This window comes from Phoxinus phoxinus (assembly GCF_949152265.1).
Source record: "Phoxinus phoxinus genome assembly, chromosome: 3".
NCBI lineage: Eukaryota > Metazoa > Chordata > Actinopteri > Cypriniformes > Leuciscidae > Phoxinus > Phoxinus phoxinus.
In genome coordinates, this window is record NC_136878.1 from 2,249,486 (window position 1) to 2,265,212 (window position 15,727).

The window sequence follows — 15,727 nt, forward strand, 5'->3', positions numbered from 1 at the left end:
ATTATATTGTGTTATATTATTTATATTATATTATATTAACATGGTTTATAAGCATAGTATACACTTCAACATTAAAATATAAGAAACAAATTATATTCAATATTTTATTAATAATTCCATAAAAAAAATTAATGATAATACATTTATTATATTTATTTATTTAAACATTTTGCGGTTGATATGTGTATTAATCTCATGAGATTTCACATAAATTCAATACATTTCCCCAAACTTATAAGACACAAACTTTTTTCAAATAATTTAACTTTTGTTTGTTGTAATATTTTGCCTCCTCTCTCAGGATATATATATATACATACATGCACACATACAACATGCATACATGCATATTTTTATTTAATATCTTTAATTGTTGAATTTTATGTATTTTATTTTTAAGATTTTAATGTTGAAATGTGTGCCACTCTTTTAACCATGCTAATTATTATATTGTATTATATTAATTATATTAACATGGTTATAAGCATAGTATACATTTCAATATTAAAATATGTGGGGGGAAATTATATTACATATTTTACTAATTATTCAATAAAAAACTTATTATAAATATATTTAAACATTTTGCTGTTGAAATGTGTACCATGCTTTAGATTATTAATCTCATGAGATTTCACATAAATTCAATACATTTCCTCAAATTTATAAGACACAAACTTTTTTCAAATAATTTCACTTTTGTTTGTTGTAATATTTTTCATCTGAGAGAAGGCAAAAAATTACCACAAACAAGTGAAATTATTTGGAAAAATGTTTGTTTTATTTTTGATGTATTATACTAACATGGTTATGATCATAGTATACATTTCATACATACTATACAAAAATCTAAAATAATAAATTAAATATAAGTATTTTTTAATCAATTTGTTTATTGAAACATTTTGATTTTGAATTGAGAATTTTAAAAATTTAATTAATTTCCCCAAATTTAAAAGACAAACTTTTTTCAAATATTTTCACTTTTGTTTGTTGTAATATTTTGCCGCCTCTCTCAGATTAAAATGTATTATACTAACATAATCATAGTATACATTTCATACATAGTATAAAAAATAGATAAATAAATAAATATATTTAATATGTACGTAAGTATTTATTAATTAATTTGTTTATTGAAACATTTTGATTTTGAAATGTGAATTTTTAAAATTGAATTAATTTCCCTAAAAGGCACAAACTTTGTCAAATAATTTCACTTTTTTTTCTTTCATTTGTAGCCTCCTCTCTCCGCTGAAAACTTATCCCAGCCCTCCTCATCTGCAAACCTTTCCGGACCCAGTTATCCCCGCCAGACCCTAAACCCCGACATGACCTTCAACCCCAGCCCTGAACCCTCAGATCCCAAGTTCAAAGGTCACACAGCAGAATACATGGGTGACTTCCACCCCTCTCTGAGCCTCTCGTCCGGCATGACCCCGTACACCCAGCAGACGTCGTTCAGCACTGAGATTCCTCAGGAGAATCCTTACCCGGCAACCTGCCTCAGACACAGATATTCCTCCAGCCAATCAGAGACCACGTCCACGGTCATCACACACACCGGCTCTGCCATGAGCGCGATCCCATCGGAAACCCCGCATGGACACGGGTACCCCGGTGTGGCGGAGATGTTCCCGTCCTCCACCTGCATGTCTTTGAGTTACGAGCCCGTGAGCGTGTCTCCGGCCTCGGGCGCTCTCCCGCACTGCTTCTCTGTGCCACAACAAGTGGGCGTGGCTTCCGGCCGGGGGAAGCACAAACACAAGTCTGGAGGAGCCCCATTGGTTCCCAGGGTGATGACATCATCTGTAGCTCCGCCCACTCAGTCGAGCTGCCTGGCCAATCTGCTCTCTTCCAGATCTCATGAGCGTATGAAGATGTTTGATGCATTTTGTCTTTTTTTTTTTCTACTTGGCCTTATTTAATTTGTTTTTAGTGAGCGTTTTAACGTTTAAAAGAATTTAGCGTGTTCAAAACAATTGAAGTTTGTATGAACCAGTGTTGCTTTCAGTTTCAGATTCATTTCTAAAAAATCATTTCTGTTGTAAAGCTGAAAAAAAAAAGATTTTTCATGTTTTTAAAAGAAGTCTCTTCAGTAGGGAAGAGGATTAGGGCCAAGCAATAATAAAAAAATAAAACCATCTCGAGATTAAAGTCATTATAATGCGAGATTAAACTCGTTAAATTTCGAGAAAAAAGTCAAAATACAATCTTGAGAATAAACTCATTACATTTCGAGAATAAAGTCGTTGTGTTTCAAGAAAAAAAGTCGAAATAAAATCTTGAGAATAAACTTATTACATTTCGAGAATAAAGTCGTTGTGTTTCGAGAAAAAAAGTCGAAATAAAATCTTGAGAATAAACTTATTACATTTCGAGAATAAAGTCGTTGTGTTTCGAGAAAAAAAGTCGAAATAAAATCTTGAGAATAAACTCATTACATTTCGAGAATAAAGTCGTTGTGTTTCGAGAAAAAAAGTCGAAATAAAATCTTGAGAATAAACTTATTACATTTCGAGAATAAAGTCGTTGTGTTTCGAGAAAAAAAGTCGAAATAAAATCTTGAGAATAAACTCATTACATTTCGAGAATAAAGTCGTTGTGTTTCGAGAAAAAAAGTCGAAATAAAATCTTGAGAATAAACTTATTACATTTCGAGAATAAAGTCGTTGTGTTTCGAGAAAAAAAGTCGAAATAAAATCTTGAGAATAAACTCATTACATTTCGAGAATAAAGTCGTTGTGTTTCAAGAAAAAAAGTCAAAATACAATCTTGAGAATAAACTCATTACATTTCGAGAATAAAGTCGTTGTGTTTCGAGAAAAAAAGTCGAAATAAAATCTTGAGAATAAACTTATTACATTTCGAGAATAAAGTCGTTGTGTTTCGAGAAAAAAAGTCGAAATAAAATCTTGAGAATAAACTTATTACATTTCGAGAATAAAGTCGTTGTGTTTCAAGAAAAAAAGTCAAAATACAATCTTGAGAATAAACTCATTACATTTCGAGAATAAAGTCGTTGTGTTTCGAGAAAAAAAGTCAAAATAAAATCTTGAGAATAAACTTATTACATTTCGAGAATAAAGTCGTTGTGTTTCAAGAAAAAAAGTCAAAATACAATCTTGAGAATAAACTCATTACATTTCGAGAATAAAGTCGTTGTGTTTCGAGAAAAAAAGTCGAAATAAAATCTTGAGAATAAACTTATTACATTTCGAGAATAAAGTCGTGTTTCAAGAAAAAAAGTCAAAATACAATCTTGAGAATAAACTCATTACATTTCGAGAATAAAGTCGTTGTGTTTCGAGAAAAAAGTCGAAATAAAATCTTGAGAATAAACTTATTACATTTCGAGAATAAAGTCGTTGTGTTTCGAGAAAAAAAGTCGAAATAAAATCTTGAGAATAAACTTATTACATTTCGAGAATAAAGTCGTTGTGTTTCAAGAAAAAAAGTCAAAATACAATCTTGAGAATAAACTTATTACATTTCGAGAATAAAGTCGTTGTGTTTCAAGAAAAAAAGTCAAAATACAATCTTGAGAATAAACTCATTACATTTCGAGAATAAAGTCGTTGTGTTTCGAGAAAAAAAGTCGAAATAAAATCTTGAGAATAAACTCATTACATTTCGAGAATAAAGTCGTTGTGTTTCGAGAAAAAAAGTCGAAATAAAATCTTGAGAATAAACTTATTACATTTCGAGAATAAAGTCGTTGTGTTTCAAGAAAAAAAGTCAAAATACAATCTTGAGAATAAACTCATTACATTTCGAGAATAAAGTCGTTGTGTTTCGAGAAAAAAAGTCGAAATAAAATCTTGAGAATAAACTTATTACATTTCGAGAATAAAGTCGTTGTGTTTCGAGAAAAAAAGTCGAAATAAAATCTTGAGAATAAACTTATTACATTTCGAGAATAAAGTCGTTGTGTTTCAAGAAAAAAAGTCAAAATACAATCTTGAGAATAAACTCATTACATTTCGAGAATAAAGTCGTTGTGTTTCGAGAAAAAAAGTCAAAATAAAATCTTGAGAATAAACTTATTACATTTCGAGAATAAAGTCGTTGTGTTTCAAGAAAAAAAGTCAAAATACAATCTTGAGAATAAACTTATTACATTTCGAGAATAAAGTCGTTGTGTTTCAAGAAAAAAAGTCAAAATACAATCTTGAGAATAAACTCATTACATTTCGAGAATAAAGTCGTTGTGTTTCGAGAAAAAAAGTCGAAATAAAATCTTGAGAATAAACTTATTACATTTCGAGAATAAAGTCGTGTTTCAAGAAAAAAAGTCAAAATACAATCTTGAGAATAAACTCATTACATTTCGAGAATAAAGTCGTTGTGTTTCAAGAAAAAAAGTCAAAATACAATCTTGAGAATAAACTTATTACATTTCGAGAATAAAGTCGTTGGGCCCTATTGTAACGCTCTGAAACGCAAGTGTCAAAGTGCAAAGCGCAAGTAACTTTGTGGGCGGATCCCGGCGCTGTTGCTATTTTCCCAGAGGGATAAATGACTCTTGCGCCCGACGCAAATCTAAAAGGGGTTGGTCTGAAGTAGCTTCATTATTCATAGGTGTGGTTTGGGCGTAACGTGAAATAAACCAATCAGAGCGTCCTCTCACATTCCCTTTAAGAGCCGGCGCGCTTGTTCCGTGGCGGATTGCTATTATAACGGCGGATTTGCCAGCGCACGCCAGGAGCAGTTCACAGCCGAGGAGACCGACGTTCTCGTCAGGGCCGTAAAACACAGAGAAGTGACATTGGGGATGATGGGAGAAACCACACACAAATTAGCTTCGGTTAAACAGGCGTATATTTTTGGTAGTAAATGTGTAGCCTAATCTAGATTTTTTTATTTTTTTTATCTAGATAGATATTTTTCACATCTTCATGGACACAACAATGATTTCCCTCGTGTGTTAATATTTTTCCTTGTAATAATGTATGATTTGCAAAAATGAAAACTGCTGCGTCTGTTTATATTAGAGAATCAAAGTGGATTGCGCGTTAACATTATGGCCAAGCACGCGCCCTTAAAATACCATATCACTAACGCGCAACGCGCCACTGTCTTTAGACAGTTTTTTTCCTAGTCAATGGCGCAATTGCTTTCTAAAACTGGAAAATAGCACCATGGAAGTTTTGCGCCGGAACACGCCTCCTCTTTGCGCTGAACCGCCCCCGCGAGCGCAAGTTCATTTCCTAATTTACCGACGTGCGTCTGTGGAGGGAAAAGTCCGCTGTGCGCGGGTGCAAAATAGGAATGATACATGCGTCGGTGTTCAAAGTCAATTGCGCTGGGTGCAAGATAGGGCCCGTTGTGTTTCAAGAAAAAAAGTCAAAATACAATCTTGAGAATAAACTCATTACATTTCGAGAATAAAGTCGTTGTGTTTCAAGAAAAAAAGTCGAAATAAAATCTTGAGAATAAACTCATTACATTTCGAGAATAAAGTCGTTGTGTTTCGAGAAAAAAGTCAAAATACAATCTTGAGAATAAACTCATTACATTTCGAGAATAAAGTCGTTGTGTTTCGAGAAAAAAAGTCAAAATACAATCTTGAGAATAAACTCATTACATTTCGAGAATAAAGTCGTGTTTCGAGAAAAAAAGTCAAAATACAATCTTGAGAATAAACTTATTACATTTCGAGAAAAAACTTGTTGTGTTTCGAGAAAAAAAGTCAAAATACAATCTTGAGAATAAACTCATTACATTTCGAGAATAAAGTCGTTGTGTTTCGAGAAAAAAAGTCGAAATAAAATCTTGAGAATAAACTCATTACATTTCGAGAAAAAACTCGTTAAATTGCAAAACTGTCTCCATGGTTACTTCGATTTTTTTTTTGCATTGCTGCCAAAATACCATTTCCGGCCCCATGTCGGCGCGGATCATCTCGGGACACCCTCCTATGCCAGTAACTGTTTTTATGAAGTAACTGGCTATTACTTTAGGATCGTTGTTGGTTGTGTACAGAATGTAACGACTGTAACCATCTATACAGCCATTAATGGCAATGCCGTACGGGTTTAATTTATCATAGCTGTCATATGCCAGAGTGCATTTGGGCCGGCGCAAGTGTACTGGCGTCTCCTTCGTCGAAATTCCACAGGTTTGTGTACAAGATTGTATTTCGACTTTTTCCTCGAAATTTAATGATTTTTTTTCTCGAAACACAACGACTTTATTCTGGATACTTAATGAGTTTATTCTCAAGATTGTATTTCGACTTTTTTTCTCGAAATTTAACGAGTTTAATCTCGCATTATAATGACTTTAATCTCAAGATGGTTTTATTTTTTTTATTATTGCTTGGCCCTAATCCTCTTCCGTACTTCTGCTCATCAAGGCTGCATTTCTTTAATAATTTTGATAACAAATTAATTATTACCCAATTATTACCCAAAATTGTAATATTGTTATATATTATGACAAATTATTTATTTGAATATATAGTAAAGTGTAATGTATTCCTGTGATCAAAGCTGAATTTTCAGCATCATTACTCCAGTCTTCAGTGTCACATGATCCTTCAGAAATCAGTGTAATATGATGATCTGATGATCAAGAAACATTTATGATTATTATCAGTGTTTTTTCAGGATTCTTTGATTAATAGAATAAGATATAATTAGTTCTAACAGCATTTGTCAGTAAGTAATTTATCAGTCAGTAAGAATTTTAAAAAAAATGTTTGGGAAATAAAATAAAATCAATACTTTTATTCATTAATTATGCATTAAATTGATCAAAAGTTACAGTAAAGACATTTATAATTTTGCAAAATATTATATTTCAAATAAATGCTGTTCTGCTCATCAAAGAATCCTGAAAAATAAAATGCATCACAGTTTCCAAAAAAAAAAAAAAAAAGAACTCTTTTCAACATTGATAATAATCATCAATGTTTCTTGAGCATCAGATCATCATATTATAGTGATTTCTGAAGGATCATGTGACACTGAAGACTGGAGTAATGATGCTGGAAATACAGCTTTGATTACAGGAATAAATTGTATTTTAAAATATATTCAAATAGACAAACAATTATATTAAATTGTCATAATATTTAGCAGTATTACTGTTTTTTTTTTTTTTTTTTTTTTTATCAAATAAATGTAGCATAAGAGACTTATTTTAAAAACATAAAAAATCGTACCGATCCCAAACTTTTGTGTACTAAAATAAAAAACTTTATATTTCTAGGAAAAACATCATTGAGTTTTGATGCTCCTTCAACGGGATTAAAAGGCCGCAGACCAACATCCCCCATCTCTCCGGTAAGATCCTCTGACGGCCGAACAAAACATAATTACATTACATTCTCATGGAAAACAGTATTCTTAGATTGTAATAATATTTCACAATATATTACTGTTTTTTATTTTAATTTTATTTTTTTTATAAATGCATCCTTGGTGAGCAGAAGAGTCTTCTTTTAAAATATTACAAAATTTACAGTTTTTTTTTTTTACTTGTAACTTTTTCTGAAAACTCAAGTAGCCTACACTAAAAAAATACTTTATTTTGAATATTAAACATGCTAAGTATACAACACAAATAATGAATAACCAAAAACGTGATGTCATCCAGATAACTCTTCATATCTTGGATGATAAGAATGCATTTTTTTTCTCCATAACAGAAAAAATTAATTCATAATAAAAACCTAATATATATATATTTTTTTTTTATTAAAAAAAGTTATTAAAAAAATAATACAACCACACTGACAAGCATTTAGACAAGAGAGACTGGAGTAATAATGATGCAGAAAATTGAGCTTTACATCAGGAATATAATTACATTTAAAAGTATAATTACATTGTATTCACATGGAAAACAGTATTCTTAAAATGTAATAATATTTCACAATATTGCTGTTTTTACTGTTTTTTAAAATCCGATAAATGCAGAGTCTCTTTTTTTTAATATTACAAAATTGCCTGTTTTTTTTTTTAGCTTTTTCTTGTAACTTACACTGAAATCTCAAGTACACTCAAAAAAATAACTTTCTTTTGAATATTGAACATACAAAGTATAATTTTTTTTAAAATTTAGAATTCAATTTACAAACATGCAGTCATCACAGTCCATAAACAAATATTATACATCAAATAATTACAAATAACAAAAGATGAATAACAAGAATGAAATTAATAAATTAACCAAAAAAAGAGTTACCAGACTTACAAACCTTATTAATTATTAAAGGATAAAATAAATTTTTTAAATTGACAAAGTTTAAGTATATATCAGTTATTAACATAGCTTTCTTATTTTTTTACCAATTTAAGAGACTCAAAATATATGTCAGTTTCAATTTGGAATAATTTAAAACATGGTCTTGATTTGGAAAATGTTGCTTTATGAATATGGAACTTATGAATGAATATTACATACATTTATATCTTTACAATCAAAAATATGTAATAATCTGTTTCCCTTCAAGTGTTGTTTTAGATGCCACATCATTTTCAACAAAGTATACAACATATAAATAATGAATAACCAAAAACATGATGTCATCCATATAACTCTTCATATCTTGGATGATTTTTCTCCATAACAGCCAAAAAGCAGCAGTCGTGGAGCATCACAGATTTCCCACAATCCCCCCTGGTCCTCTCCTGCCCTCGCTCCTCTGTCACCGCTACACATGTCGGGCCACAGCGGCGGCTCCTCGCAGGGAAGCACCATTTCTTCTCTGCTCGCGCAACCAACGCCACTCCTCATCCCCAAAACAGAAAAACTCTCCCCGGTTCAAATGCACAGCGGTGACAGGACCAGTTTAACAGGTGTGTTGACTTGTGTGGCTTTAATGCATGTCGTCGTCACAGTTTCAGCATATTTACAACCATATGTGACCACAAAACCAGTCACATGGGTCACAATTGTGAATATACATCACATGAAAGCTGCATAAATAATCTCTCCATTGATGTGTGGTTTGTTAGGATAGGACAATATTTGGTCGAGACACAACTATTGAAAATCTGGAATCTGAGGAGCAAAAAAATTTAAACATTGAGAAAATCTCCTTTAAAGTTGTGCATTTATGTTCACGATTGTGCTGCATTCACTCACAAAAATACATGTTTTATATATTTACGGTAGGAAATTTACTAAATATCTTCATGGAACATGATCTTAATATCCTAATGATTTTTGGCATAAAAGAAAAATGGATAATTTTGACCCATACAATGTATAGTTGGCTATTGCTGCACCCGTGACTGGTTTTGTGATCCAGGGTCACATATAATATCTCATAAGTAAGAAAAAGTCGTGATTACCTTCTTAATTTGATCTGAAATAAGCATCCATAGAAATGTCTTGTGTATTTTAGTTACTTTTTCAGGAAACATGGGGCAGACGTCGCCTACGAATCCACCGGAGAAAAGCCCAGAGGAGTTACCTGGAAAAGCCAAGATGGAGTCCACAAGAGTAAATCACAGCTGTGCATGTTTGTTTCATAACCACGCGGTTTGTGTTGTGCCGCTCATGCCGTGTTGTTTTACAGACAGACACGCGACGGATCACACACATTTCTGCCGAGCAGAAGAGGCGGTTCAACATCAAGCTCGGCTTCGACACGCTTCACAGTCTGGTGACCACGCTCAGTTCACAGCCGAGTATAAAGGTAACACTCGTTTCATTCACATTCAATTCACATTTTATATTGCGCTTTTCACAATGCACATCGTTTCAAAGCAGCTTTACAGAAAATGCATGAGTCCACATTACAATTTAGAGTGATCTGTAATCAGAAGGAACTTAGGAAGTTATGTATTTCAGAAATGTGCATATACAAAATCACAGTCACTCCACCCACACACTGTTCTGATTGGCTGTGCACTTGCCACGAGACTCCGCCCACACGCTGTTCTGATTGGCTGTGCAATCGCCGTGAGATTCCGCCCACACGCTATTCTGATTGGCTGTGCACTTGCCACGAGACTCCGCCCACACGCTGTTCTGATTGGCTGTGCACTCGCCACGAGACTGCGCCCACACGCTGTTCTGATTGGCTGTGCACTCGCCGCGAGACTCCGCCCACACGCTATTCTGATTGGCTGTGCACTTGCCACGAGACTCCGCCCACACGCTGTTCTGATTGGCTGTGCACTCGCCACGAGACTCCGCCCACACGCTGTTCTGATTGGCTGTGCACTTGCCACGAGACTCCGCCCACACGCTGTTCTGATTGGCTGTGCACTCGCCACGAGACTCCGCCCACACGCTATTCTGATTGGCTGTGCACTTGCCACGAGATTCCACCCACACGCTGTTCTGATTAGCTGTGCACTCGCCGTGAGACTCCGCCCACACACTGTTCTGATTGGCTTTGCACTCGCCATGAGACTCCGCCCACACGCTGTTCTGATTGGCTGTGCACTCCCTGTGAGACTCCGCCCACACACTTTTCTGATTGGCTGTGCACTCGCCGCGAGACTCCGCCCACACGCTGTTCTGATTGGCTGTGAACTCGCCGCGAGACTCCACCCACACGTTGTTCTGATTGGCTGTGCACTCGCCACGAGACTCCGCCCACACGCTATTCTGATTGGCTGTGCACTTGCCACGAGATTCCACCCACACGCTGTTCTGATTAGCTGTGCACTCGCCGTGAGACTCCGCCCACACACTGTTCTGATTGGCTTTGCACTCGCCATGAGACTCCGCCCACACGCTGTTCTGATTGGCTGTGCACTCCCTGTGAGACTCCGCCCACACACTTTTCTGATTGGCTGTGCACTCGCCGCGAGACTCCGCCCACACGCTGTTCTGATTGGCTGTGAACTCGCCGCGAGACTCCACCCACACGTTGTTCTGATTGGCTGTGCACTCGCCGCGAGACTCCGCCCACACGCTGTTCTGATTGGCTGTGCACTCGCCGCGAGACTCCACCCACACGTTGTTCTGATTGGCTGTGCACTCGCCGCGAGACTCCGCCCACACGCTGTTCTGATTGGCTGTGCACTCGCCGCGAGACTGCGCCCACACACTGTTCTGATTGGCTGTGCACTCGCCACGAGACTCCGCCCACACGTTGTTCTGATTGGCTGTGCACTCGCCGCGAGACTCCGCCCACACGCTGTTCTGATTGGCTGTGCACTCGCCGCGAGACTCCGCCCACACGTTGTTCTGATTGGCTGTGCACTCGCCGCGAGACTCCGCCCACACGTTGTTCTGATTGGCTGTGCACTCGCCGCGAGACTCCGCCCACACGCTGTTCTGATTGACTGTGGGTTTTGATTGATTTCGACGCATCTCACAGTCTCACATCTAGTGTGGACAGACACATTATTTGTCGCTGCAATCTTATGGCATCGCGTCTGGTTAGGACACAGTGTAACGCTCGTGCTCTCGTTCCCGCTGGCCTCAGATCAGCAAGGCCACCACACTGCAGAAGACAGCGGAGTACATCAGCAAGATGCAGCAGGAGAGAGCGCAGCTCCACGAGGAGGCTCAGAGACTCCGAGACGAGATCCTGGTGCTCAACTCGGCCATCAAGTGAGTGTTTACCTTTATGAGAGACTTTAACATTAATGTGTGATGGGGATTGTTAGGGATGCACCGATATTAGGGCTGTCAAAAAATTAATCGTGATTAATCGCATCCAAAATAAAAGTTTGTGTTTATATAATATATGTGTGTGTACTGTGTATAATTATTTTGTATAAATACACACACATTCATGTATATATTTAAGATATAATTGCATTTATATACTGTATATACATTTATATAATTTATATTATATATAAATATTTTATATATAAATATAACCAATTTTTCTTAAATATATACATGATTGTGTGTGTTTTTATATATATAAATAATTATACACAGTACACAGTTTCGTAGTAAAGAAGCTCATTGCGTGATTGCATTTTAGTGTCTTTGTTTCTATAGCGACTGAGTCTCGTGAACATGCACTGTAAACCTGCACGTTTTTAACCCCTCGTGCGCTGTTCGGGTCTTTGACCCCAAGTGACGTTTTTTGGAGGAGGAGGACATTTGCTGAAATAAATACAAAAAGATCTTTGTCCAAATGGCGTGAGACTTTGCACGGTTGACAACACTTTCTAGATCTACAAAAAATTTTAAATAAATTTGAATAATATCTGTTTTTTATGTTAGTGTGGGGTGGGTGGGGGGGGGGGGGGGGGGGAGTCACACTTGTGTTGTTTCAACAAAATGTAATTTTGAAACAACATAATAGTTTTTTTTTTTAGGATTTATAGTTTTAGAAGGATTTTTTATATCTTTTTTAATTTAGGCTATATAACTAAATAAATAAATAATTTTTAAGGAAAATTCACTTTATGAAAGACCCACATTTCTAACGTTCATGGATATGATAATTTGACATGGTTTAGTGTAAGATTTTTGGAAAATGCCGTTTTAAAAGTGAAGAAATGATCACTTTAGTCGACGGCTGCAGAGCTACACCATTTGCTATTTGACTAAAATACATATTTTCACTAGTTTTTAGTTGGATTCATATCTACATATTATGAAATCACAATTATAACAATAAAAAATGACTGTCAAAGTTGAGCATTTTTTGTACTGACAAAATTCTGTTTTTTTAATAATGAAACATTATGATTAGAATCAAATTACATCAAGGTCGGACCCTGTTTAGAAGATTGACAAAATTCATCCTCAAAATCAGAAACAACGCAAAACACACATAAACAGTGGCAAACTACAGATGATATTAAAAAACAGTTGTTTGAAATTGGAAAAAGTCGAAAAGCTCTATTGGTGGTGGTGGGGGGGGGGGGGGGTTTGGGGCAGTGTGTTCCTTGTGAAAACAAGAGTTTATCTGCATTAAAATTGAGCCAAATGCAGAGAATTGTGTGTAGTGTTTTAAAAAAGTGTGTTTTAGAGCTGCAGTTTGAGTGTAAAGCAGGAGTTGTGCTTGTAGTTCAGCAGAACTGGTTCAGGGGGGTTGGTGAATGAGTTGCATGTTTTGGTCATTGGGTCTCATTCATGAAACACGAGCAGAACGAATGTTTGTGTAAATCGTGTGTAAAGTGGTTCTGACGTAAATTTTCGGATTCATTAAAATGTTCGTATTTTCCAAATGTTAGTTGGTACGACAGAAATCTGCACCTGCTCCCTTACGTAAATATGCGTTTAACATCCGAACGTTTGCTCATTAATAAGGCTGAATTTTAATTCACCTTAATCGGGGACATATTTACACAGCATTTAGAAAAAATATGATATATAGTAATTACATCCGTTTTTTCTTTTTACTTTTATTATGAGAGCCAGTGATAGCATCTGCAAACGGAACACTTTAATCAAATTATTAATTGATTTCAATAGGGCTGGGCTATAGTTTTTCGAAGTGAACTAATTCGTTTTTTGCAGTCGCTTCATGTCGAACCATTTTCTGTTCACTTCTGGGACTGTTCGATTAACAGATGAAACTCCAGTAACTGCGTCTGTAATATCTGCCAAGCTTCCTTTTTTTAGGACCTGATACGCCACAATGTACGCTTGAAAATAAAATGTGGCGTTTTGAATGAACTTCTGATAATAAAATATTATTTGATAATGAGAATTTTTTTATTTTCATTCGCTTTTGAGAAGACATGTTGAAATCCTTCGTTTGGTGTCATAATATGATGCCCATATATGGTTGTCAGTCGGATTTAATGGGCGGGGTTTATGGTAATTGAGAATGAGCGCGCACGCGCGTCACATTTACGACTGATTGGAATTCATTAACACACACACACATTAATTTCACTATCACATTTGACGTTTACGAAATATTTGTAAATCAGGAGAAGAGTTTTCGGGAAGGTCTCTTTATGCGCAGATCACTCACATAATGGGTCTCATTCATGAAACATTCGTAAATATACGAGTAAATATGTGAGTGATCTGCGCGTAAAGAGACCTTCCCGAAAACTCTCTTCCTGATTTACAAATATTTCGTAAACGTCAGATGTGATAGTGAAATGTGTGTGCAGGGTCTGAAATTAACACCCGCCAAGCGCCAAATGCGGGTAGATTTTCCATTTGGCGAGTAAATCTCAAAAGGCTATCCGCCACACTGGCGGGTGAATGTTCATACCAAAATAGTAATGTAATAAAATGTTTGTCCCGCCATAGTCATATCTGATCGGTGAGTAGCCGAATGTAGACGAACTGCTGCGCGTGTGACAGGGCGCATGTTTAACTGAAGACCGAGCAGAGAGAGAGCGAGCCCCGGTCGCGCGCGCGCTCTCTCTCTCTCAGTGGAGACAGGCGAAAGTATAAAGGCTTCACCGTCTCCTAAGCGCTGTCTTCAGCATCCGAAATTAACACCCGCCAAGCGCCAGTAGATGCTGGTAGATTTTCCGTTTAGCGAGTAAATAATAAAATAAAATGTTCGGACACTCGGGAGGTCGTGAGATATTGCACACGTTACGAGTCAGTTAAACTGATAATCGCGTCAAAGCAGCTGCAGCTGGTACACGGCACGACTGTCCGTGAGCTTTCGCGCTAAACACAAGAGACCGGAGTTTTCAATGTTGCAGGCAATAGCTTCAGATAGAAAATGACAGAAATGTGTGTGCAAATGAACAGTAGCCATTCCTTTCAACATAAAAACGAGTGAGAGAGAGAGATTGAGTGTGTGTGTGTGTGTGTGTGTGTGTGTGTGTGTGTGTGTGTGTGTGTGTGTGTGTGTGTGTGTGTGTGTGTGTGTGTGTGTGTAAAAAAATAAATAAAAAATGTTTGTTATAGCCTAAATTTCAAATTTTGCTCCGGACAATTTTTTATGTTTGTATTCAACATAATACCTTATCATCTCAATTAAATGTACTGAAATTAATGTATATGTGACACAAAAAGGCTGTTTATTATTTTGGCTGGTAAAAAATATGCTTGGCTGGTGGATTTTTTCATCTACCAGTCCCCGTGGCAGGTGAGCCAAAAAGTTAATTTCGGACCCTGTGTGTGTGTGTGTGTTAATGAATTCCAATCAGGCGTAAATGGGACGCGCGTTTGCAGATGCTATCACTGGCTCTCATAATAAAAGTAAAAACCGTAAGTAATTACTATATATCATATTTTTTCAAGATGCTGTGTAAATATGTACCTGATTAAGGTGAATTAAAATGCAGCCTTATTAATGAGCAAACGTTCGGATGTTAAACGCACTATTCACGCGTCGCTGGGAGCAGGTGCAGATTTCTTTCGTACCAACTAACATTTGGAAAATACGAACATTTTAATGAATCCGAAAATTTACGCCAGAACCACTTTACACACGATTTACACAAACATTCGTTCTGCTCGTGTTTCATGAATGAGACCCAATGTGTCTCAAGTACCAGTATTAGTGTGTAAACAATTGAGAGAAACTGTAATATATCGGCCAAATTTTCATATCGGGCCGATAACGATAACATTAAAAATGAACATATATCGGCCGATACTGATATGGTGGCGCATATATCGTGCATCTCTAGTGACTGTGTTTGAACTGTGTGTGTGTGTAGTGTGTGTCAGCAGCAGCTTCCGGCCACAGGCGTCCCGATAACACGACAGCGGTTCGACCACATGAGGGAGAAGTTCAGAGAGTACGTGAGGGCTCAGACGCTGCAGAACTGGAAGTTCTGGATTGTATCCTACAAATCTTACATCCCACAGGCTTCATTTTATTATTTCTCTTTCTCTATTTGCGTCTGTAGATCGTCCGAGT

General features: G+C 36.3%; 1 protein-coding gene across 2 annotated transcripts in view; it reads left to right on the plus strand.

Moving 5' to 3' along the window:
• Positions 1-15,727, plus strand: part of mlxipl (MLX interacting protein like) — a 52,419-nt gene that overhangs the window by 32,296 nt on the left and 4,396 nt on the right. Inside the window, exons 9-15 of one of the 2 annotated variants that reach the window (XM_079607190.1) lie at positions 1,242-1,872; positions 7,216-7,289; positions 8,582-8,807; positions 9,359-9,456; positions 9,533-9,652; positions 11,399-11,526; positions 15,525-15,648. In XM_079607190.1, the coding sequence (XP_079463316.1) occupies positions 1,242-1,872; positions 7,216-7,289; positions 8,582-8,807; positions 9,359-9,456; positions 9,533-9,652; positions 11,399-11,526; positions 15,525-15,648 (1,401 nt within the window). The remainder of the gene's footprint in view (positions 1-1,241; positions 1,873-7,215; positions 7,290-8,581; positions 8,808-9,358; positions 9,457-9,532; positions 9,653-11,398; positions 11,527-15,524; positions 15,649-15,727) is intronic. The other variant, XR_013796883.1, reaches the window with a different exon arrangement.